This window comes from Zonotrichia albicollis, chromosome 8, assembly GCF_047830755.1.
Source record: "Zonotrichia albicollis isolate bZonAlb1 chromosome 8, bZonAlb1.hap1, whole genome shotgun sequence".
NCBI lineage: Eukaryota > Metazoa > Chordata > Aves > Passeriformes > Passerellidae > Zonotrichia > Zonotrichia albicollis.
In genome coordinates, this window is record NC_133826.1 from 17180062 (window position 1) to 17206505 (window position 26444).

The 26444-nt window shown below is 39.8% G+C and overlaps 1 protein-coding gene across 7 annotated transcripts in view; it reads right to left on the reverse strand.

Annotated features, from left to right (window-relative positions):
- BCAR3 (BCAR3 adaptor protein, NSP family member) overlaps window positions 1–26444 on the reverse strand; it is a 90239-nt gene that overhangs the window by 6063 nt on the left and 57732 nt on the right. For 6 of the 7 annotated variants that reach the window (XM_014263763.3, XM_005482073.4, XM_026790430.2 and 3 more), the window contains 5 exons: window positions 7675–7803; window positions 6123–6565; window positions 5449–5549; window positions 3053–3687; window positions 320–435 (listed from right to left, as the gene is read on the reverse strand). In XM_014263763.3, the coding sequence (XP_014119238.2) occupies window positions 320–435; window positions 3053–3687; window positions 5449–5549; window positions 6123–6565; window positions 7675–7803 (1424 nt within the window). Of the gene's footprint in view, window positions 1–319; window positions 436–3052; window positions 3688–5448; window positions 5550–6122; window positions 6566–7674; window positions 7804–16969; window positions 17323–26444 lie in introns of those variants that run through there. The other variant, XM_005482075.4, reaches the window with a different exon arrangement.

Below are 26444 nucleotides of genomic sequence, written 5' to 3' on the forward strand. Positions count from 1 at the left end.
ACACACACGTACATACTCAGATAGATTATAGGTCCCCTGAATTTTAGTTTCCTTCAGCTTGTAAAGGAGAGCTGATGGCATTCAGCTGTTCCTGCTTTCAACACCTTTCCCCTTTCCCTGTGCTACCTGGGACAGTTGCCTTACAACCTTAAGGAATCCGTTCCTAATCAAAACAAACATACATACCATCCCAGAAATAATCTGTACATGTGAATTCAGGAAACGTGCAGGAGAGCACTCTTGAAGGAAATGAGAACAGTACAGCCAGGCTTTGAGCTTCTGGCCACCTGCCCTGGCAATGAGGAACAGGAGCATTTACCTCTCAATCAGGTCAAGGCGCAGCTGATGTCCGTAAGGCAAGGTGATCAGCTCAAGACCAGAGTTCCCTCCCATATTCCTCCTCATCTCTTCAGAAACTTCTACTATCCTTGCCACCTGTGAAGTGCAAAAAACTCTGCATGAATTTTAAAACATTTAAAAACACCCAAAAAACTCTAGCCACAGAGAAGTTCTCCATGTAAGTGCATGGCATACAGAGTTAAGTGTACAGCATGCAACATTGCAATACAGGCATCAGAGAAAAGCTTTATCCTATGCATGTTCAGTGCCTTACACAAAAAAGCCAAGGAAATAGTTTTTTTTGAAGTGATAAAGCCATCAGAAAACATAAAAGGTGTAACCACAATGCTTTATCAACCTCCATCCTGTGCAGGTTCCAGGAAATGCAGTGCACTCTCAGCCTGATCCTTGTCAGGCACTGCTCTTCACCTTAAGGACATACATGCTTGCTTTGCCTTTTTCCTTTCTACAAAAACTACTGCTCAGAACATTTTTGGTTACATCACAGGGTCCTAAAGAAGAATTAGGTTCACAAAAGTTTGTATAGATGAAGGACACAATGATGAGGGGCTAAGGAAGTCAGTGTGTGAAAGCTGACACCCTTACCAATTTGTCTTTGCCTCTTAAACAGATTGCTTTAGCTACTGGTTATCTCAATAGCAATTGTAATTGCTAATAATAAGCAAAACCACATGAATATGATGGTGTAGGATTATCTGCTGGTTAAGGCCTGTATGTTAACATAGTTACTAGCCAATCCGCCTGCAATGTTCTGGTTATCACCCATCAGCAGGCTTTTTTGGCTGTGAAATGATGAAAGTGATCTGGGCTGCACAACAAGCCTCACCAGTACAAAACAGCACTGTAGAAAAACCTGTTTCACTTCTAGAGAAGCAGGAGTGATGTGAAGACCCTGAAGACACTGGTTGCTAGTGCATCACAAGTATGCAACTGGCAAACACTCACCTCATCACTTACATTTGGGGGATTCCTTATTTGAAATGTCATTATTTAAAAGGCAAACTGAACTACTGATGGCACACACAGAGGATACATGACCTTTAGCCTGGGATCTCAGTACAAAGCATTCATTCTGGCCCAATTCACAAGCCAATCCCATTGCATCATGCAGTTCTTATCAGAGCAGTCTACAGAACAAGTTGCCAGTAAATGACAGGCATTGGCTCAGCACTTGGAGGTGAACATCAAACAGACTTCTCTACCTGTCCCAGCTAGTTACTGTTCCTGCTCCAAAATCCAAAAATCTGTTTATGCAAAGCCCTCCAATGACTCTTAATTAATTCCAGCAGGCTACTTGGTGCCTTAGTTCCATTGCAAAGTTTACAGTATTTAAAATAAGTACTCTAATAATGAGCTAATTGAATATTATATACATGCATATAAACTCACTACTTCTCTAAGGCATGCATATCCTATGCCTTTAAGCAACATACTCTTTAACAATATATTAAAGATAAATTAGGGCGGGTGGAAGGAAGGAAAAGGTGAATTTTGGAACTAAAATGTTAGAGAATGCTGTTAATACTCTTGGAACCATAGTAAAGAAACCTCAATCTACCACTTCTGAGAAGAGTGAGGAGTTGTGGCGCTGAGTTTTTCTGAGTCCCCCTGTCTGCATGAGGCCTCACTTAGCAGCAGCCCACAGTGCTACTGAGGAAGGCAGAAGCTGTGTTTGCTGCTGGCAGCCCCCAGCAGCTGGCAGGGCTCAGGGAACTGCCCCCTCCTCAGACCTTCATCAGTGCAGCAGCACCAGCACAGTGCTACTGATGGGCTGCTTCTGGAGCATCACCACTGCCACTTCCCCTCCTGTCTGCAGTGCCCAGTAAGGAGCCACGTGTTTCGCTTCTCAAACTCTTCTTAGAAGACTAAAACTGCCAAAGTCCAACAAAGCTTGAGGGTTAGATACCCACCAGAGCATTTGATTCCTGTGGCTGCTCTGCAGCACGTACAGCACTCAGTCATACCAGCAAAGTAATACAGATTTTAATGCAGCTACATTCCTTTAATTACACAAAGTCATCATCTCATTAGGAGATGATTCTTCTGTCATTCTGTTCCATTAGCTGATCTCCTGGCAGCTGACCAAAGTCTACAATGTGAAGAACAGTTCTCTGTGGTTTTTTACATCTTTCTGAGCAATTCTACTAGCACAGTTCTCTAACAAGAGAGAAGAGCACAAGTCCTGATAGCTATTTTCCCACAGCACCTACCCAGCTGGAAGAGAGGAACTCAGACAAAGATTAGGAGAGCAGCTGGTTTTGGAAGTTTAAATATTTAATTCCACTGAACATTGTATATAATGACCATGTGGCAACCAGGTAATGTCTCCCTGCTCTTTGCCCTAACCAGCAATTTCCTTTTGTGAGCAGTTCTCCCCACAATGCTTTACAGCATAGAGAGCTCTTCCTCCAATACAGGAGAAAGGCTGAATCACAGGTATGCAGCAACTGATAGGAGATTTAAAAGACATACGGAACTTAAAACCTTGAGTCTAAAGTCAAGCATGATGAGAGAGCTTTAGTCCAAGGTGTTTGTGAATATTCTTCAAATGGAAAACAAACACTCTAAAAATTCCTGCAAGCAATACAAACATTAAATTAGCTGCAAAGCTACCCATTATTCTTTTCAAATCAGTTCTTTAAAAAGTCTAAACTGGCACAATATAAAATAAAACACATGATTTTTTTTTTACCTTGCAGTCCATTCTAAGAATATGCTGTGCAATAATCTTTGGGTTATTGTTGGTGAAGAGCTCCTTAACTTTTCTTAACATGGATGTTTCCAATGGCTTGTTTTCAGGAGGAAGTAGTTTGGATTCAAAATCATTCGGTTTAAAACTAGACTCTGTCTCATAAACAGGTGCAGAAAAGATGCTGTCTTCTTCAGCCATCTGAGCTGGAGCTTCCAAAGGATCTGCAGGGCTCATTGCAGGATCATCATCAAGGATCAAATAGCTTGTTTCAGAGTTCCTGAATGTTGCCCTCTCCTTTTGAGCCAGATGTTCCACATAACTGTTCTTCTGACACAAGGGTTGTTTTGCTGCTGTGGGATGTCTGGCAGGGTTTAGTTCACAGTAGTGTCCTTCAGAGCTGTGGGAAGCCGAAGGAGAATCTGGGGGCTTCATCAGGGGGGCTTTGCTGGGTTTAGGGGGAGGCTTTGGACAGAGCTGACTGTCTGATCCTCTAAGAGCTTCCCCTAGCTGTGACTCTGAGATGACTTTCTGAACAACTGTGGGGCTTAGAGATGGTTCACTGCCTGTTCTAAATGCAGGTGAGCTTGGACAGGAGTTTGCATCTGCTTCAGGTAATCGAGATGGATGTCTTGAACCTGCAGGGGGAAACAATGTTTTAGAAGGCCAAAATACATACAATTCCTGGTGCCTGTGCCAGGGTCCATCTCCTAATGCTATTTCCTAAGGATAATATTCACAGATCATGTCAATTATTTGCTGGCAAAATTGTGTATTTTGAGGAATGACCTAGCCAGCAAATTCCATTCACTTGCTGATCCTCCCAAAATCCCAAATACATGGAACAGCTGCACCATAGTATTATTCTGTGGTAATGCTGACAATACTTCCAGTCCCTGCTGCATACATAGGGTATCCTGTCAGAGCTGGATGGCCTCCATGGCTTGGAATAGGAGGTTTCTTTGTAACCTGATCTATGCTATAAAAACAGCAACTTCCAGCTGTATCACATACAAGATGAGTCATTTCTGAGAATGACATGTTTGAGATGAAAGCAAAACTTCCCAAAGTCAAGCCTGAACCTGAACTAAGGTATGGAAGGAATGAACTTCAGAAATGCTAATCTTTTTTGTGAAACTAAGCTAGTTTGAAGAGCTGGATCCATGTACTTCTGTGTATTTATGCCTCATCCTGTACCCTTGGCATCCGATACGGGATTGAGTCCTGTGTCAGACATCCCCAATCTGCAATTCTCAGAGCATTTGCTGGTATCTAAGCAAAGTGGCCAATTGCACTGTGTGGGTGTTACTGCTTGATTACAGATAGAAAACAAAAACTCCAAATCACAGGCTGTCACCACCCTTAAGCAATATGATAACAGGACCTGCTCAAAGGATCCTATGACAAAATGCACAGCAAAACTCTTCAGGCTGTTGTAGTACCAAAATAAAAGTATCTGCAGCTACAGACTGGAATAATCAATTCAAATAGAGGGACAGAAGCCTGCCTTATAAATGCCTGTGCATCCCATTGTTAAAACACAGGAGCACACTCTTTCTATCAAAATACAGTCTCACTGTACAAATACCTAATGTTCTCTTTATCATGAGAACTCTTCCTACAATAGGCATGAAGAATTTTAACAGTACCACATTCAAAAAAAGCAGCCGTGAAGTCAATACTCGTTTGTCCACATGGGAAGAGATGCATTATTGCAAGCTTCTATACACAAGTGTGTTAGTATGGAAACAACTGCTTAAACCTTTGAAGAATCTGAGAAACGAAATGCCCCAAGTGTTATCACAGCCTGGATCCCTTGCTTAGGATGGCAGTGGCCACAGAACCAAACAGCAGCAAAAGGAACAAAAAGCAAAAGGGATGGAGGGTAGAGAGACTGAGTGAGATGGAAGAACAGAACTGAGTACAAAAGAGTACAAAAGCCATGGAAGTGTTTGTCTCCTAGTGAGGAACATTACCTTATTTGCATAGTTTACCCTGAGAAAAAGTGGTTACCAGGATTTCCATGAAACACCACTTCTACTTAAAAATGTTTTGTCAGAAAGACATGAGTGAAACAAGCCAGTTCTTGTCAAGCAGAAGTGAGGAAAGGTAATACCATTAAAAAAGGTATTAATGTCAACCACAGCTGTCATTTCTTTGGTGTGGAAGCCTGCTGAGTTGGGCGCTAAGGTTCTCAACTACTGGGTGCATAGTAAATAAAAGTTCTGTTCCAGTGGCTTGAAGAGAAGCACAGTGTGTTAACACAGCTTACAGTGGCCATTAATATGATGTATTTACAGTACTCAGAACATTCAGCAGTCTCACTTTGGGCTGAAGGGTAACAGACCACCTGAACACACACCAATTCTAAGTATGAAACTTCTAATTACAAAACATACCTATTAGCAGATAGCTCTCTGACTGGTGAGCCTTTAAAGGGAATCTTTTCTCCAGAACGTGATCCAAACTAGCTGGCTGGCTACCACTTTTTTCTTTGTTTCTAGGGTAAACAAAAATGCAAACAAAAACATATCAATATATGCAGCACTTAAAATATATATCTAACTGCCAGAATATATCATAACCAGTGCAAGGATCATTAGCTTTCCACTTGGACAGCTTATGATAATAAAAGGTACTTCATTTATTCATAAACTGCTGTTGTAGTGGCAGTGAAATGGGCTATACTATGTGTCACCCTGCAGCATTTATGAAGGTATTTCCTTTCTAATGGAACATTTGATTCAGACATTGAAATTAGGATCCATTATCCCACACTTGGAGATTTTATTTCAGGAGTCAACTATGGAAAAACAGACTGCTCTGGAGCAGCAGCAAGATGTTATTTTAATCCTTTGTCTTGGTCAGGATTTGCCAAGTCCCTGCAGTGCTGTTGTGCTTCCAGAGTCTACATTTGTTCTCACTTTGTGGATTTGTCGATCCTTTGCTAACAATCAGCCAACCCTCATGCCCAGTATTCCATCTCAAGTCAGAGTGAAAACTCACATCATCTCCACTAGGAGCTGATGCACTTACTGCATTTCCTTCCACAAGGACAGCAAAATTAAGGTACCTCAGAAGATTTCCTCTGGATATGCTCTGCTCCGGGGACTGCATGCTGGATGTACCAAGACTCAGCCTTTTTGCACTTTCTGTTTTTCCTCCAGGGGTGCTTGGCTCTTTTTGCTGGACTGGAGTTACACCATATTTTTCTTCTAGACACCTGAGAGGCACAGTCCTGTTGATAGGCTGAAAAATAATTGCTCCACTCTGCTTTGATATTGGTGTGCGGCTCCCAACATAGTATCTGACTAAGCCAGGGAGAGTGTCAAAACTTTCCAGTTCAAACTGATACTGAACACGACAGTAGGCTTCATTGAGTCTCAGAACTGTTTTGTTGATTTTAAAATGCTGAGGGGTATTTTTCCACTGACAGGTAAGAACAAAGTTCCCAGGACTGGAGAGAGAATCCCTAATCAGAAAATCTCCATCTCTCTGAACTAGGCCTTCTGCCACCTTTGAGGAAAAAGAATTACATAAAAAATTACTTCCAGAATCAGAAAACAATACATTACAACAAAATATTCTTAAACACAGGAATTAATTTGGCTACTATGCAAGAATACATAAAGTCACAAATACAAAGCAAAGCATGAAGTGTGGTAGAAGAATTATGTCTCCAATTCTTAGTTAAAAGCTCATCCCACAACAGAGATCTGAAAGGGCTTCTTGGAGGGAGCCAGCAGACAGAAGCTGACCCACTTTTGCATGTGTATTTCTTTTAGTTTGGTAATAGAAAATAAGGCATGAAGGGAAAGAAGTAACCCAGGATTCTAGTTTAAAGCATCTGAATATAGTCACACTGAAATTTAGTTTAAAGCATCTGAATATAGTCACACTGAAATTTAGAAGCCATTAATACAAGATCCTGGATTCTGCCCTTTCATTGTTACCTTATGTGACAGAAGCTTTCATTTTTTTTTTATTCTTTGTGAACACTGCATGTAAATACTACTGACTAGGAAGAGTCAGAGACCCCTTGTTTTTCTGAGTTTTTCCTCTCATGAGTTGCAAAGGACGCCAAGAGCCAAGCGCCAGGGTGGCAGCCGAGCCGGCCCTGCCCCGGGGCTGAGGCAGGCCCGCAGGGGGAGCTCCAGCGGCTCCGGAAGCTCCGGCCCAACCTCAGCCTAACCGCGTCTGTAACTGCGTTTGTAAGGATCAAAATGTAAGTGACTGAATTGATTTTGCTGCAGTTCTTTCTTCCTCTCCCCCAGGTTCCAAGCGCAAGAAAGAAAATAAACATTTTAACTTTCATTAAGAATACTGGAACAAATTAATGTCAGTGTTCTCTAAACAATATGTGCTCATAGTATTCTTACACAAAGCTAAAATTCCATTTCCAGATTTATTCAGTGCACAAAAATCCTGAAATGTATCTATTTCCCACCAGGGTCTACCCTGAATCCTTCCTCTGCCTCATTTTATGCCAAGCTGTGATAAATACCACAGCTTTCATACAAATAGGCTTTATGCTCCTACTGAATGAGTTCAGAGATGTGTAGAGCACATCAGTGAGATTCTGCAGAAGCTCAGAGAGCACACCTGGCAGAGCAAAGAGCACCTACCTGCCGGGGAATGCGTCCGTGGTACCAGGCATGGCTGCGCAAGTCCTCACTGCTCAGCTGCAGCTCTTCCTCCAGCTCCTTCTTCAGCTTTTCCGGGCTGTTGTCCATAACCTGCCTCTCCCTAGAAAACTGCAATAAAAGATTAAAAGCTTCAACTGTGCCAAGTTTAGTGATTAACATTTTACCTGGGTTATGACTTCCATCATATGACCTGCACTGGAATGCAGGTGCTGCTTTCAGCAGGCTGGCTTGGCTCTCCAGGCTGTGTTTGCAAAGCCCGGCATTGTGTGAGATAACGTGTGATTGTTCTACACCGCGTGGAACGGAGCACAGTGTTCTGCCTGTGCACCAAACTCATAGTGACACACCTACAAAGTCACTTCTCTTACTTCCTCTTTCCAATAAGAACCCTAACTATATCCAAAATTATGGAGCTGGACCCAAATGCCTGCTCCACTATTCTTCCTCCTGTTCAAACTTCCATTTTAAATTCAGATTCTTTCCCAGCAGCCCCCTTTGAAGCCATCCAGTTAAGAACATTCCAAATGCATCAAGACAGGCTAAGCTGGATACATTTAGTTGTTCAATATTTCGCTTGCCAAAGAACCAGTTTGCCAAAGTAAAATTTCAGTCTTAAAGGGCTTAGTCCTAACAGTCATTAAATCTGCATATCCAAGATATTCCCTTCCTAAAGGACAAAAGCTCTTGTTGCCCCTTAGCACAACAGGCATGAGTTTTGCTTGGAGCTATCTCCATCACCACTTACAACTACACTATGCAATTTTCTGGAAAATTTCTATCTTAATTTCTTTTTGGAGCACAGCTTTCATGCTGGCCCACTCTGGCAGGCTAATCCTTATGGATGCAGTGTTGCTAACAGTCAGGTGCAGGATCTTCTCTGGAGAAGCCACATTCTCTTTCATAAGCACTCAGAGGAGGGAAGTACTTTGAACTTCCTTTCATTCTCCAAGGGCTGGGACTCCAGCCCATCTTTGTTGTGCTGAAAAGTTTCAAAAGCCTGAGAACATGTTCAACACTGATCAAAGAATCAGAGTATACCCTCTCTTCAGAGAAAGACCATTAAAAAAAAAAAAAAAGAGGGATAAGGAGAGAGAGAGAGAGAGGCCCTCCAGCAAAATGCAGCATTTTGCTCCTGTGCATTATGGATTTTTTTCTTAGGTCTGGATATGAGCCAAAGCTCATGGGTTCCTTTAACTGACACACTGATTCAAATGAGGAACACATGCATTATTTAAAAAAGAGCTGGGAAGGCTTGCCCACCAATTCCTGTTCTTTCCATGAATTTCTTCTTCACAGTGAATACTCACAGCACCTAACTGTGGGAGCAGGTGGCACACATTTAACACTTCTTTCAATGACCTTCCCTGCAATTTCAGGCAGACTGAATTACAACAGATTACCAGACAGCAGATTTTCAGTGGAATAATGCCAGAGGAGGCATCCTGCTGCCAAGATAATTTAAACATGCTGGGAGCCCCGAGAAATTCTGAGATAAATTGTCCTCTTCTCTCCACTTTTCTCAGAAAAACCTAAGGCTTCTCTTAGGCAAATACTAGTAGCTAACGTAGAAAGGCAGAAGATAAAAACAAGCTGGTAAAGAATCACTTTTCACTTTAGCTTCCCTTCTGGGCACCCGAATAGGGCGTTATTTGTCCATACAAATCTGGTTCAAAATGGACAAGCACTTTCATCAAGGAGAAAATTCTTTGTGCTTTTGTACATTAAGGTTTTGCATCAACTCCTGTGCTTTATGAGAAGACTTTGCAGAAAGAAACCATGCCACTAGAGAAAGAAGACCTTGACTGAAAGGGCTCATTCATAAACCCACGTACAACATGAAGAGGTGAAGTTACTGGATGTACAAGGAGCCACAGAAGAGGCTTAGTGAGGACTGAAGTCCAAAAGCACATTCAAGTGTCAAAACATAGTCAGGGAAGGCCAAAAATGCCCCCTCTACTCCAATCCCTTGGGACCTATCAGACCAGCAGAGGTGAAGGACCTCTGGCACACAACTGTCACTCCTATTTCCCAACTCAAATGGCTGGGAACCCATTTAAAGCTGACTGGCAATGATTCTAAAATTAACAGCCCTTTCACTACCACATCTTAGAGTACAATAGCAAGTTTTGTAGCATCTACACAAGCTGTAGGTAGAGTGAAGAGCACACAAACTGAGCTGAGGCTTTTCTAAAGCACCTTTTCCCTGACTGCACAAAGAAATGTCTGGGGAACTTTTAAAATACCCCCTCCAGGGAAAACAAAAACATCCAGCTGCAACTTAGTACTATCTCCTTGTTTTATTTCTTTGCTTAAGACACTCTGTTGGCTCCTACTCAATGACAGAAAGAAAGCTGAATTTACATCTACAACTAGATAGTGAAGTGGATGGTAAAAAGAAATTTAAAAATAATCTAGGGAAAAACGAAAGACTTCCATGTATTTTGCAACAAAACACGGTTGAAACAACACAGGAAAGCTTTCAGTTTAAATACTTTGAGATCTTTAATAGTAACAACCCTGTCAGATATCCCTGGAATAAAAAAGCAAATCAAGTCAGCAGCCACTGTTTTCAAATACAGATGCTTTTCCTGGCCTACAAAGAACTCCCCGTAAGCATGTGCTTTCCAGAACTGTTTGTTCACATTTTAGTTGCATTGTTTCCAATCCTGGTGCTATTTTAAGATTTTTTTGCCATGCTGAGCTTTTGTGAACAGACCTGTTTTGTGAACAGGTCCTTAAAATAAAAATACATAACTACCTAGTAATACAATATTATCACCCTCTGGCAAAAGCCCTCAAGCCTACTTACATACACTGTGGAAAACCTAGAGGGCCAAGACGTTAGAAGGAGGGAAAAAATTTCAGTCAATAGTTATAAACTAAGAAACTCCTTGGCAGTTTATTATATTTCATAAAGATTTCTAATTCAGGGCCATTAATCTAATAGCAAACTGTGCTTATGGATGTAACAAGCTATCCTTAATGTTACATATTATTTTACTTTTTTTCCCCAAGCAAATGTTAATCTAGCATACCAAAACCTGGAAAATATCAAAATTCAAAGAAAAAAACCATCAAACTGTGATCTCATTTAGGGGAAATCTGAAGGGGACTTTACCTACCTACCACAATATGCTGTGCCTCTGAAATTTGTCAATGTATTTTGATGGGAATTTCTCACAATAATCTGCTGTTTATGCATCCAAGGGGTTCCTTTCATGTGAGTGTTTGGCACTCTTCGAAGGCAACTTGCTATACCAAGCTCCTGTGTCAACCATCCTAATGGAATTTTTCACATTAGATTTTGCTGAATAATCTACTCTATGAGGCTGGTAATAAACAAAGAGAAGTCCCACAGTTATTTCTGTATTGATATTAACGAATTACTCTCCAAGGTGATTATGTGTTTGGTTTATTTATTTATTATGTACGTGTTTAAGTTTTTTTTGTTTGGTTGTGGATTTTTTTTCTTTTTCTTCTTTTTTTTTCCTAAACCAATTTGAATTATGAGGGAAAGGCTTTTAATTTTAGACACTGTTTGGAAGTGGTCCAAAATCTGTCATGCTAGAGCCCCTCATTCAGCTGAGATGAAGCCAAAATTCACATCATCTCTCTCTGTATCCCTCTGGCAAAGCATTATTTACGCAAAGCACAGCCAAGGTCTGTTACGGGTACAAGACTAGAGGGGGCCACATTCCCATCCAGTCTCAATTACTTCCTGGTGCTTTACACAGCTCTGCCAGGTGACAGTTGCATGAGCCCAACAGGCAGCCTTGGAAACACCTGATTTCCTGTTGCCTTAGAGGAAAAAAGGTTTCAGAAAAAAAGAAAATAAAATGGTTATTAGGGAAAAATGAGAACAGCTTTGTGAAAACTGAAGTGTGATCTGAGGAAGAAAGTCAAGGCCATACCTTAGCCAAAATTTTAGTACTTTGTTTAAAGTTTTAATAAATGTACTGAATCCATCTAAACCAAACATATTTAAGATTCCTCATCAATCCCTCTTTTCTCCAACACTGGAGGCCTGCTGTGTTTGCTTAAGTACACCGTGAATGCTGAACTGTGACTTTCTGACTGGGTAAAATCACTAGGTCCTACAGAGCTTCCAAACTAATGAGGAGATGGGAGAACTTTGTGATTAATGAACAACTTAAATTTTGTGAGATTTACATATCTTTTCGCCAAGTGGATAATTTAACAGAAAGACCAATTGACAGAAAATATGAAGGGGATGCTGGGGCAAGAACAGGAAACACCAGGATGGAAGACAAACATATGAAACAAGAAAGAAGTGAGAGAACACACAGACCATGGACACCAAGAACATCTGGAAAAGTGAAAAAGAATGGAATTTCTCTAATTCCAAGCCACTAGAGAGCCGTGAACTTGTTTATACAGAAAATGAACATTTTATTGTCAAAGTTCCAATTCCGGATCAATATATAATTCACTGGCTGCAGAGATCCTTTCAGTCTTTAATCCTGTGCCCTTGTGATCCTAACCAGACTGCCTATCTGCCACTATGAATACAAGCATTTAAAAATATTCAATTACATGAATTTATAATGAGTAAAATGTGTATCATTTCACTTATAACTCTACTAACTGGCTACCAAACACAACACACTTGCACAGAGCATTTACATGTAGAACGAAAAGCTCCAATACTGCTCAAAAACATTCTTGTCAGTCTTATTTCCTCCTGCACAGAAAAGCAGCATCATTGGCCAAGGTCTCACAAAACAAAAACAGACAGTGATTTCTGAATAGCTTTTGTTTGAGAAAGAACTAACTGGAAAAAGACAATTTCTAAACACAGGAATCTATTTTCTGATTGGAAATTAAACCATAGATCCTGGAACATTCTTCACAGAGGCAGCCTTCTGTAACCTTCCAGAGGGCATAAAGTTCACACAGGACTGCAGCAAGTGCTGTGTTAAGTAGGAGGAGGTACAGAATGGGTGATTTACTCAGAGATGAATGAATACAGGAGAACAGCAGTTTTGAAGCCACCAGGTTTCCACAGGCTTCTTCAGGTAACTGGTGACAGCTTCTGAGGTTACTGATGAAAAGATAACAAATTATCATGAAAACTTCTCCCCAGGACTGCAATGGCTCTTTACAAACCAAATAAACTCCATCATGTGCATGTTCTCACTCTGCTGCTATGAACAACAGAAGTTGCCTGAGTTCACAGGAAGGCAGCCAATTTTTTCTGGTTTTGGCTGTTCTAGAGTTAATTTCTTCTCAGCAGCTGGTACAGTGCAGTGTTTTGGATTCAGTATGAGAACAATGTTGATAACACACTGATGTTTTGATTGTTGCTAAGTCATGTTTATCCTAAGTTAAGGACCTTCTTTGTGTCTCATGCTGTGCCAGTGAGGAGGTGCACAAAAAGCTGGGAGGGAGCACAGACATGACAGGTGACCTGAACTGGCCAAAGGGATAATGCACACCACAGAACAGCATGCCCAGTATGTAACATGGGGAATTACCTGGAAGCAGGGCTGATAGGAATTCAGGGAGAGGGTCTGACATCAGTCAGTGGGTGGTAAACAACTGCACTGTGCATCACTTGAGTTTTTTTCCTCTTTCATTATTATTTACTATTATTATTATATTTTACTTCATTTCAATTAATAAACTATTCTTTTGTCAACCTGGAAGGTTTAGTTTTGATTCTCCTCTCCGTTCTGCTGGGGTGGGGTGGGTGAGTGGCTGTGTGGTGCACAGCTGCCAGCTGGGCTCAAATCATGACAACCAATAAGCAAGATACTTATTTAGAATGAGGGAACTAAAAAAAGACCTTTAGTACAAAGATCAGTTTAATGTTAAGTGAAGGTAATGGGAAAACTTAATTCTAGTGGATTCAACAACCATTTTCCAGTACACCATTACACTTACAACAAATCCTCACATTTCTTTGTAACCACATTCAGGGCTAGGAGAGCTTAATTTCTGGAATACAGACCCTGAGAAATATCGAGTTGAGTGTTATTCAAATCATAATCCTCCACCCAGTGACCCTAGAGATTTGCATTTCCAAATGCAAATTATATTAGCAATTATATAAGGTTTTTTGTTGTTGTTTTAATCTGAGACATACCTAAATAATAGGTAGTATCAAGAAATTAAATACATAAATGCCTACTGAAGAATATTCCCATTCCCATCAAACAGAAGTCACTAGCAGAGCACCAGTGGACCCTATGCTATCTATATATTTATGACAGAAGATAATCAAACTTTTACTGCAGTGTAACTAAAAAATTACCATGGGAAATTGAGAAGAATTTTATAATATAAGACTCATCAAAACTCAAACTCTGCATCAAGACAATGGGAAATCAAAGCTCGGGGAGCTATACAAAATTTCACATAATTTTGAGCAGTCAGTCTTTTCACATCTGCCCCTCTCCAACAATAACAAATCTAACACTGAAAGGCAGACTGATAATGCTGACTGGTGATTCCATGTAACTCACGTGTTATCAAACCCAACTGCCTCCACACACATGCTGAAACTGGATATATGAAGCCTGAGGATGCCAGTGAACAGATTTAGATCACTGCACACTGAAGAAATATTAATTAAGATCTACTATCTATAAAAAGTGTTTGCAATTCACCCAAGATAAGAGATGGCACTAGAGTAAGGAGCTGCTTATAAAAGGCTTCTTACTCATGTCACATTCACAGCACTAGGGCATTACTCACTGATGTGCTACATCAGCCTGCTGCGAGTTCTAACACTTGGCAGTCCTGAGAACTGCAGTGGCTTTCCCTTTTTGTGCAGCTTCAGCTGAGGCTGAATCATAGCAGAGAATTAAGAATGAGAATACTTGAACTTCAAGGCCCTTCCCCCTCTGATCATGACAACCATACTGATTAGTACTAAAAAAAACCCATCTTGTGGAAAAGTTGATTTCATTAATTTAGACCTCCACATTTTTTAAGTCACCATTTATCACTGATTTAGTCTTAATTTACTTCTCCTCTTCCAAAACACGCAAATTTAAACAAAAATATTTTGGCTTGGAAGTGGCACAAGTCACAATTTAGTATTTTCTCTTCACTTTCTTCTTTTTTAACCACAAACAGGAACCCCCTTGCCTTGAAGTTTCTCTATTTCCCTCAATGTAAAAGCTGACCTTGACAGTAAATGGCTGTAACAAACCAGATGGAATCATTAAAGGTACTGGGACATCATCATGACAATAATGAGTTGATCCAAGTTCAGATGTTCTGCACTGATCATTATATTTTCTATTAATGCATGGGAAAATAACCCACATATCTGCTGTGGAGACCTCAGTTTCACACACTAAAATGAGTGCTCAAGAGCTGTACTGCTTCCTGTGCTTTGGTGGGACACAACAAGGCATCTCTGACATTGGCCACATGCTGCTTTCAATTAAATTGGATAACATAAAACATTTAGCTCAATGCAGAAAAATGTCTGAATCTCTCAGGGGTAGTTGAGAACTTCAGCATGTTTACTAATGGATCAATTTGGTATTTCATTCCACTTGTAATTACTATTAAAACCAAGTATTAACTTCATCTAATTACACAAACTGATTTTGCTTGATTTTTTTTAAAGTCAATAATAATAATAATAATAATAATAATAATAATAATAATAATAATAATAATAATAATAATAATAATAATAATAATAATAATAATAATAAATTTAAAACTGCTGACTTTATTTCATACCATCTTATTGTTCATAGCATCCTACATCCTCTAGCATTTCACAGAATCCATACCATGGGCCCCAAGGTTCAGACCTTACTTGATTTGACCACCTGCTGTTTCTATACCTACAGCCACTTTCTCTTCAGCACATGCACCCCAGTTCCCTACCATCCAAACTTCTTCAAATAGCAGTTCATCAAATTTAACTATTGCTAAATCTGCATACTGGAACACATGCATTCAAATCTATTTTAAATGCTGCAAATCTCTTTAAATAGAACATTATTTTTGAAAGATCCCAACTGTAATTTGTTTCTACATAAAAGGTTTTATTTTTCACCCTCCATACAGCAAACACTATTAATGTTTCAGTTTCTCTAGAGACTATATGGATTAGACTAAATGGAAAGTTGCCATGACAACAGCACCGTTATTTTAGGTATTAGAAATTCATGCCAAGTTAAATAAAGGGCATCTGCATGGTCAAGAACAAGTTTTCTAACTGCTGTGACAGCCAACAATAACCTCAATGTCATTTAAAAAGTTCTAGAACTGGAGAATTAAGCCTTAAAACAAGAATGAAAATCAATTACAGCACAATAAAGCATCTTTAGTAGTCTATTGTGATGATAATTGCTGACATCTGTCCCAGTCAGAAGAAACAAATCTGACCAGAATCATTTTTTCAGAGTGCCCAAAAGGTCAAGCCCCACACCCCACTTTCAGAAATGGAAAGTTATAAGGCTAAATCACTGAAGGTAAGAGAAGGGGGACAGCTGATCCCAACTTTTAAGTGCTTCCATCAAAGTTTGAAAGCCAGGGCCAGAAGACAGCAACCTTCACATCCTTCCTCACTGCAAGCTCCACGGTGTTAAAGAATAATTCACATAAATCTTAAATAAAAAGATTTAAAAGTGTTACTCACAGATCATCAAAAGTAGTTAGGTGCTCCACATGACAACAGTTCCCAAGTCACTTAGACACTTCTGTTACTGTGACTTAAAATTATTATAAAGGCTTTTCCTCTACTTACAGGGCATATGGAGCATTTTTGCTTAAAGTAAATTATGTCCCTGCCCATGGCAGGAGGCTTGGACTAGATGACCTTCAAAGACTCTTTCCAACCCAAACCTTCTTAGGAGCACATGAGTTTGTGTATCTTGGAATTTAAAAATATCTAAAATATAAGGACAAATCTAAAATTATCTGAAGCTTTTAAGAAACACCTGCAATACTGAGCACAATTGCCTGTGTTTTCTTTATATAGGTGAAAAAAGTTAGGGAACCAAATGGTCTGGTTAGTTCAACTCTGAAAACTTGAAAATTTGCTAAAATCCTCCTCAGCAAGTTCCTTAGAGGGCATTTTCCCTTAGTCCCTAGACAAAGACAGCCAGCTTCAGACTCACAAAACTGCAAGTTGTTCAAGCTTCTCTCTGAGGCAACAGTGAATTGTAAAGGTGTTCTTTAAAAGAGAAAACACTCTGTACCCAACCACGGTATAAAAACAAACACTTGTAAACAAAAACTGAAAGGTTACTGACTAGCACTGCAGTTGAAAAACAGCACCTACCTTGACTCTGATAATAGACTTACGATGATAAAAGCAGCAAAGTGCTGCAATCAGCATTTGAAAAACATTATAATCCTTTGGCATTTTCAGTTCTGCTGCCTGTGGTTCCTCCAGACTGAAGATGAACAGTCACTACTAGCAGTGCTCTGAGGCTCAGCTCTTCAGTGTCACCGCTGCCTACCGGTGCTGCTACACCCCCTCCTCACGAACCAGTCTGGGACACTTCCCACTGCTGAAGCTGATCCCGTCAATTCAGGGACTGCTGGCTTCCAGCATGCCATCCAGAGAGTGCCAGAATCCTCATGTGATCAGTTCCACTCACCAGTGAAATCCTACTCCTCCAGCTTGGCACCCCTGCCTCAGAGATGCGTTTAAGGCATCAGCACAAGCCAAACTTCCCTTCTTGATGAGTTACAGTACCTGACTGTCTCCCAGCACTGAGAAAGGCTTAATCAGTTGTTCCAGCTCAATCAATCAACATCTCTGCCTGCATCATCATTTATATACATGTAAAAGAAAAAAAAAAAGAGGAAAAGCAGTTGATTACTGTTTGACAACTGTAAGAACTGAGCTTTGGTAACCAAGGAAAACGGTAAGTCTGTTTATTTTTAATTAGGAAGCTTCTGGCAGAGAGTCCTTGAAAAACATAGCAAGAAACCTACCCTGTAAACATTGTCAGTGTCATTGTCAGGTAACCAAGGTACCTTCAATATTTAAAACTCTCAGTGGACAGCTTTATTTTCGTGATAGTCCCATGGCATTGTGCAAACTGCTTGAGAAAGAAAGAACTGAATTCACAAACACGTCTGACTTGGCAAAGTAAAAGTAAGCACCACAACAAAATAAAAAGCAGCAGTTTATTTATGCCTGTGATTCCATTCTCCTGGACAGCACAGTCCATAGCTTATTGACCAGTCAGCATACTGCTCATCAGCAAAGAATCTGCCTGACATACCTCAAAGCTCTGTCAAGAACCAGGGCAAAAAAGAGGCAAACAACTTGGGTAATTACAACTGTAAGAGACAAGACATCACCTCCATAGCAGCCTAATTAACAGATCTGGTGAAAGGAAACCAAATGGACTGGACTGAGGAGTACAAGAGAGCCTGTAACACTTAAGAATGAGAAACTTTGAAGAGATAAATCAATTATTACTGGGGTGGTACCAAAAATTATGGAAGTCACAGATATTCTAGATCTTGGATTAGGAACAAATTAATTCCAAGGAGTGGTTAAAATTAATAGTTACTTGTCTTTTTCACCAGCAACAAGTATATGACATAATTAGGAGGACACAAATACTTATTGATAGCCTCAGGTATTACTTGCAAGGTACCTCTCACCTAATAACAGAGTACTTCCTTCTCACACTGACTGAACAATGGGAAGTGCCCTCAGTGCCTGCATCCAGCAATAGGAACTGGTGCACAAACCAAGCAGCAGCACTGAGAAAAGACATAAAATGTGCACTGCCTTTCAAGGAAAATGGGATGGAGTGCCTACCTGAAGAGGAAACCTTAATGTTGATAACAAGGAAATAGAAGAGGGATGTGTAAAGTTCTCTCTGATCACAGAAGGTTTGCAGGTACCTACCACCAGGTGAAGCACCAAGCCCAGAATGCTCAGAAAGGTAGCCAGACTACCTGGCCATGTGTAGGAGATGTTATGCTAGAGACTCTTCTGAGAAAAGGAAAACAAGGTAGGAGTAAAAGAACAGAACATTAAATGGACTGCAAAGTAATAAAGCTGGCAAGAAAAAAGACTGGCCAGAAAAGAAGCTGAAAATACTGACTTTGAAGATGAAATCCTGCTGAAGAGTACTTTATGACCAACTCAAACAATGAATGAGTAGATAATATAACAGGAATGTGAAAGCACCCTCCTTTTCTTTTTGCACTGTGCTACAGCGTATTTTAATTTACTTTGAGTTATTTTTCCCCTTCGAGGAACTCCACAGGATTGCTTTGCAAGTAGCCAGAGAAGAAAAGATTAAAAGATACCATGCAAAACTTCAAACAAAAAAGCCTCAACTGTGATGCCTGTTTCTTGACTGAAATTTTCTGGTACTGTGGCAGGACATCTCATAAAGGACTGTATTTTTAAAGAATATTAATCAAATGTTCTCATAGTAACAACCGAATCCAATTTTAAAACTGGAAGGGCAGGAGGGAGGGATGATAAAAAGGGAAATGAAATTCAAGACTGCATGAGTCAAGGTGTTTTTGCTTTACAATGCTGGCATGACAGTATTAATATCACACACTAAGGTTTCACTTGCAAGACCCAGAACAGAAATTATCAAGACAAGCAATGCAAACAGTAGGTGACAAGAAGGGCTATGAGAATGACTTAGCTATTTTGGCAGCAGAAACAGCTGACTTAACAGTGCAAATAAGGTGGATCACTTCTGCTCTGAAAAGAATAAGAAGTTCCAAAAAGGAATCCTCTAATGGGGTTGGGAAAAAAAGGACAGGAATACTATGACCTATCAATGTGTAAACCTACACTGAAATTTGAACAAAGGTTCTCATCCATCATCAAAAATAAAAGCTCCCAGTTTTTCAAAAAAAAAGGAGGATTGGAGAGGCAGGTCTAATAGAAATGGTAACTGCCAGTTCCTTATTTCCTGTCTGCAATGAAATAAAGAATCAAAAATTATGTATGTTGAGAGAATGCCAGAAACAATGAACCTTAAAAGTGAATGCTGTACAATTTCATACAGCAGCTGCTGATGCTTTTCATCAACAGTGTCACTGATAGGAAAAAGGATACTTTATTTAAATAGTAAATTTTAAATGGTTTAAAAACTAAACAAAACGGATTTTTCTTTTTATTAAGGTTAGTATGACTTCTGCCTAGATAGCTCAGTGAATGGATGACAACCTTTGCAAGACACTGTGATACAGCAGTATGAAAATTAATATTACAGGAGGGAATCTCAAAGAGTATGTGAGACATCTCTGGGTGACAGTATGGTATGTCCTGCACTGATGGCTATCATGACTGAGGACAGCCTTCAGGCTGCTCCAGTCATGCTTCATACATAGCTAAGGATTTACATTTTTAAATACTGACTCAGAGAAACAAAGGATGGCTTAGTCATATATGCACTGCCCTGGCCTTAAATTTTTTGCTGGTACTTTGGGTTCTTGGTCTCTGCATATGAGAAACAAACCTGTTTATTGTACCTTAGAAACATCAAATACAATCATTTTGCTAAGGCATCTATTGATGTATTTTAAATGCTCTCCAGCACCAAAAGGTCAACAATCAGCTTTATTTCTTAGTTTTCAAAGATTCTTCCTATACTCTTAAATTATCTGATAATCCCTTCATCTGTTTCTGTGGATGGCTAGATTATTTTTCATAACTTTGATAATGAAGCTTAATAAGAAAGGATTTTTAAGTTCATAAAAATCATGGCCAGTTCAAGGACACTTAAACATATATTCTGTGTTGCGCTCCTAATAGCCCATTAGGAACAGAAATTGAGGAGTCTCTGCTAACCCCATCTGTTATTACAAAGCCTCTGAAGCTATTTAGGATAGTTTCATGGCCAAGTTTAAATTACCCAGTGTTCCTCTGACACACCTAAACTGTGTCCAGCTTGCTCACAGCACATTGTATATGCAGGAGTTTGAGGTGTTCACACAGGACAGTGTGAACCTGCTCACGGGGAACCTTCTTAGGCTGCTTTAATCCTGCTGGACAAACAAGGAAAAAAACCAAAGTGGCTTCAAGATTCTAAGTGGCTCAAGTAAAGCAACCACACTCCTTGAGAGTATAAATGCTAGAAAACTCACAAGCAGTCTGAAGTTACCAAAACAATCTCCAGAGCTACAAGAGGTTATTTTGAACTAAATATCAGTCATGGTCATGAGAGTGCTTAGAATTCACATACAGAATGATGATGATTTGTGATTTCATATTAGGGAAAGAGAAATAATTTCAGACTAAATTAGGTGAGGGAATTGTTGGTTAGCCACTTTGCTTTGCAATGCTCTATTCATTTAAGCATTCAAATCAGCCTAACAATATTCAGTGAAACACATGTAATGCTTTACATTTGACTGCACTAAATGGAAGTAAACAATGCAGGCAGGAAGCCAGCTGTAAATGAATGAAGCACTGTACAAGGGTCAAGAGCACAAATCTGATTAGATCCAGCCCAGAGCCAGCCCTGAGCACTGCTGCTGAACGAGTGACGTCCCACGGACACGTCCCCATTACACATGCAGGGCATGACCTATGGTCTGAGTGCCTATGGCTACAAAATGGCAGCTCTGGGCTTGTAAGAAAGTACAACAGGAATAAAATTTGAAAGAAAAAACGCAAAGAAAATAAAGTAACTTAAATCCTCAGTTGAAACATTTTTCATTTAATACATAACAGTTCTTGCCATAACTAGTTGTTTGTTCTTTTTAATGTAAGAAAAAGTCAGGAAACAGGTTACAACTGATAAATAATTTGTCCATGCAAGCATCTCCACAATGCCCATTCCCAGCTGGTTTTAGCAGTTAGTCCTGCAGATATGGCACGTTGCCTCTAACAAAGCTCTGGGGGCAGATGCCTCCATATACAGGTAGTGCCCAACTTTACAGCTGAACACTTATTAAAGGGATCACAACACTGTCAGAAGGCTTTTTATCTGTTCCTAACTCAAATGTCTACAGGCACACGAAGTCCCATCTCCCAGCTCACGTCCTACCATTCCTGTCTCAATTCTTAACAGAACTGACCCTTCCATATTCTCTGAGATAACCTCACTTCCTGCATGCTGCTGTTGGTGCAGCTTCTGATCATAAACCAACAGATAGAGCTGCAGCTGTAATTACCCTTGTTTGCATTGCAAGGTGTGGTGTGGGAGAGGTCAGCTTAATTTCTTCCTCCTTTCTATTGTGGTTCCGTGAGGCAGTCTCAGAAATAAGCTGCAGTTGTACAGGAATAGTGAGAAAACAGAATTTGCATCTATTTAGTTTATATTGCTGTTTGAATAAATCTCTTTGAAAATCTGCCTTGTATAAAAACCCAGGTCTGCAGGTACAAGAAATAAATGCCCAACCTGCTTATGAGCTTCCTACTAGGTCTTAATTTGCATTTTAAGACATCCAAATGCCTTTGAGATTCATATGTTTTAGTAATGAAAGATCAAATTTTTTCAAAGTAATCTGGCAGTAAGTCTGTCTTTCCTGCTAGGCAGTTCCCTATGATGAATCCACCAGCAGGTTTAATTGAGCCTACCAAAAACTAGCATACGTATTCTGGAGCTCCACCTACTGTCTGCCAACCCACGTACAAACATGAAATAATTTTATAATATCCCATCTATTATTCCTTCAATTTGTTCCTTGGACTGGGGAAAAAAAATTATGAAAATACATGAATTTCCTTTTCTTTCAGAATTACTTCACAGTTTATGGGTAATACCTTCTTCTCTCTCCTGCTGACTTAGCTGTCATTAGCCTAACTAGCTTTGCTGGCCAGCATACCAGAGCTGTCTTGCATATAAAAATAAGGCATTAAGACAACTGTTAACTTCAGACTTCTTTATTTGAAAGTCTCCCCAGTCCTGTCAGAGTAAAGTGCTTGTTTGTGTGAAATTTAAACCAATTCTAAGTATAATGGAAAGATGAAAAAAATGTGTTACTTCTCCAGGGTAAGCAGACACTTTAAAATATCAGCTAATTATCTAAAATTCCTGAATAGCCTAAAATACTTCCCTTTTATATAGAGGATGTATATTTTGGATGTGCAGCACTCAGAAAGAAAAGTTACAAGTCACTTGGGCTCTGTCAGAGCTTGGCTTTTCAAAAATCATTCCATGTTTTACTAACAAAAGGATTTGAGGACATGGAGGTAAATGACCTCTAGGTATTCTAGACAAGCAACATAACATTATGCTCCATTATTTGTGTAGATGTTTATTTTCTACAAATATCCAACATACAAAAATGTCAGCCCAACCTGCTCCTTTGCCAGCACACAGCAGTAGATGACATCCCAACGGCAACCCTCCAATGCTCCTCCTGCTGCCCTCTCTGCAGGCTAAACTGTATCTCAGTGTGTCTCCAAAACCGGGCGAGACAGACACACACAATGGACCAGCCTTATTCTAATTATTATCTGTAAACACAGCTCTGAGAGATGAGGAGCTTTACCTCTCTAGGTTTTATCAGTAAGAGATCCAAAATGCTTAATGAACAAAATTCATCATCATCTGCTTTCCACACATTATCTTCTCACTCCCCCTTGTGGCTCATGAGCTTACAGATAGTGAAAAATCAACAGTAAGGTTTGCATGGAGTTAAATATAAACAGCTGATAGCTTTTGCTATTAGTCCATCTTCAAAAAGATGAAAGCTATAAACCAGCCCCCTTTTTTCTCCTATTTCTTTGGAAAATAAATGCACATCACCACATACCCACATTTGCTTTTGGTGACATGGACATTTTGACTTGGGAATATTATCAAAAGGCCAGGGTGGATGGGGCCCTGAGAAATCTGGTCTAGTGAAAGGTGCCCCTGCACAAGGCAGGGGATTGTAACTAAACAGGTCTGAGGTCCCTGCTAACCCAAACCATTCTGTGATAACTCAGCATTTGAGAGCCACTGGGATTAATACTGTGGAGAAAACAAGTAATTAGTTAAAAAACAAGTTTCACAAGATCACTAGAGATAAAATAAGACCAGTTTTTTGTACCCCAGGACTTCTATCTGGTGCTTCAGATTCAGACTTTTCCAGCTTATGTTTCTCATTTGTAAATAAGACCTGAGAGTAGTCACTGATCCTCTAACAAAGGTATTGAGAAGTTCAACTACATAGCTACTGCCACCAGTGTTACTATTGGTGCCAAGGAAATTAGAGCAAAGTAACTTTATAATTTTCAACTCAAATATCAGCACATGTAGCGGTTTTTGAGGACTCTAGACCAGACATCACTTGAGAGTTAATGAGTAATACCAGAAGTAGAATACAGACATTAACTGGGTCAAATCCATGGTAAGATAACATGTAAGATTAACCATTAACATGCACAAAGATGCTTGCTGCTCTAAGAATTATCAGCATTTCATATTTACTAAAGCACCCTCAGCATTACAGAAGATGCTCCCATAAGCAAAATACTCTAAACTCCATTTTAGCATCATGAAAGGGGAAGGTACTGCTAAAAGACTTCGTAATGAAGGCCAGAATAATTAGAAAGCCACGATCCCCTTGGCTCAATTAATATAAGGATTATCATTCACAAAAAAAAAATAATTTCATCTCACAGTACACTAACTTCCCTCCACTAACCCCTGATCCACAAAACCCTAAAACCTCAACCAACCAAGAGAACCCACAAACCCCACCAACCACAGAAAAACCCAGATCTTAGAGCTAGCCAAGCCATTCAGGAGCTGAGGGCTGGGAAAGAGCAAATAGCTCCTAACAGAACAGGCCAATTTGGGGTTCACTGCTCTAGGAAAACATGAACGAGGACAGTAGACTGAAAGTGCATTGTCTTGCAGAGCTGCAGAATCATACTTCCTGCATAATTTACTGGAAGCACAGCTTACATTTTATTCATCACTTTGCAGCCAACACATTACAGAACTGCTGACTCAACCTTATTTTCAGAGACCAGCCTGTTGGTCAAACAAAATTCAACATGAGAAAATACTGAAACTTGGGTGTTATATTACATCACTAATTATGAATAACTGCATTATCTCAAATAAGATAAACTCCAAATGAACAGGGCAAGATTCCCACCATGATTTCAGGATAATTAAATACTTTAGAGCTTCTGAATTTCAACAATATATATAACTCCTTAAGTCGTTTTTAAATTTTTTTTCCTGGGCTGATGAAATTGTTTTAGGAACAATTATCATACATACTTAAAGAAATACGTGCCCTCAGAACATCTATTCTGACAATCTGAGGGGCACCCTGACAAAAAAAAAAAAAAAATTGTCAACTTCCCTCTAGGGGAGGACTTCTATAACTTAATGACAGGGAGCAGGGGAAAAATCCACCCCCCTTCTGATTCTGTGCCTCTTGAGAAAAAGCAACCAACTTCCAACAGTCAGGTTCCTACGAGAGTTACAAATAAATTATTATGAAATGTGATTTGAAAAAGCATGACTCGATTAAAAATATCCAGTCAAGTGTTTCTTTTCCAGCAGAGGGCAGTGCACAACCAGCAACCACCCTTCAAAAATCAAACCGAAGGTTTCATCGAGGCCGAAGATTACATGCATTTACTATTAGATTGGCTCTAACAGAATCTTTTATGTCTGAATCACACAGCTTACATACAAGAAGTAACTGCTGTGGAGTGTTTGTGAAGCTTCTGTTTCTGCTATGCAGAGAAACATAAAAAAGAGAGGAAATGTGTCTGTCTGAAGCCTTACTGACATCACTGATGATCTTTGAGTCAGATGACAAATCCGTAGTGACAGAGATGTGTAAAAAGTCCAAGCTGGCCACATGGGCATACTGCTTCTCTCCTCAAAAAACCACATTCCATCTGATAACTGCACCTTCTGTGATACTGCTGTCCTTGCTGCAGTTGCAAAATGTGTGGAAAACAAGTCCTTCAACCACCCTAGAGACTCAAAAAGAACCTCCTGATCATGTGGTGCCTTAGTGCAGGCATTCCTCCAGCTCTGTTACTTAATGCCGTCAGCCAAGGCAGAAACCCAACAAGCGCTGTGCTCACAAGCCCCAGCTCGCATCGTGGCAGGCAAGTCTCTGCAGGATGTGGCACACAGCAGAGAGCAATGCACTGCACTTGGCAAGGGCTCCACTGAGGTGGGGATTTCTCTGATATATTTCCATGTCTAAAACAAGGCTGCTTGCAAGGAAATTTCATGTCATGAGGAAAAATTATTTCCCAAACTGTGGCTACTTGTCATGCTGACACAGATTTTTTCCTAAACTTACATACACACATATAAACTTTACTTTTGATCACACTCTTACCATAGTATCTTCAGTGAGTAAAATCGTGAGAGTCAAACACCCATGCCTATATTGGATTGGCATCCACAATATTATGAATTTGTGCAATTAACTATACAAACTTCATCAATAAATCTCATAGCTTGATATAAATTCCCTGAAGTTGGATTAAATCCACAAAATACTGTCCTAATTTGCAAAGCTAGAGATAATGATAACACACGGGAATGTCATCAGAATTTTATTTTCAGTTGCACTAACCAAAATCCATGATGAATGACAGTGATTTCTATCACAGTTTGTTTTCTAACAAAACCAAGGAAGAGTAAAAATAGGGGGAAAATGTGGGGCTGAGACAAGCAAGAATCCTTCAACAGAAGTCCACAAGACACTCTTTTTCTGCAGCTGGAACTTCCTTAAACCAGCAACAGTTCTTTCCAGTCTGAATCTAAATATAAACTTCCCTCATGACCACGCTGAGCAGATGGTCATAAATTTTGCACATTCTCCACTAATGGAATAAA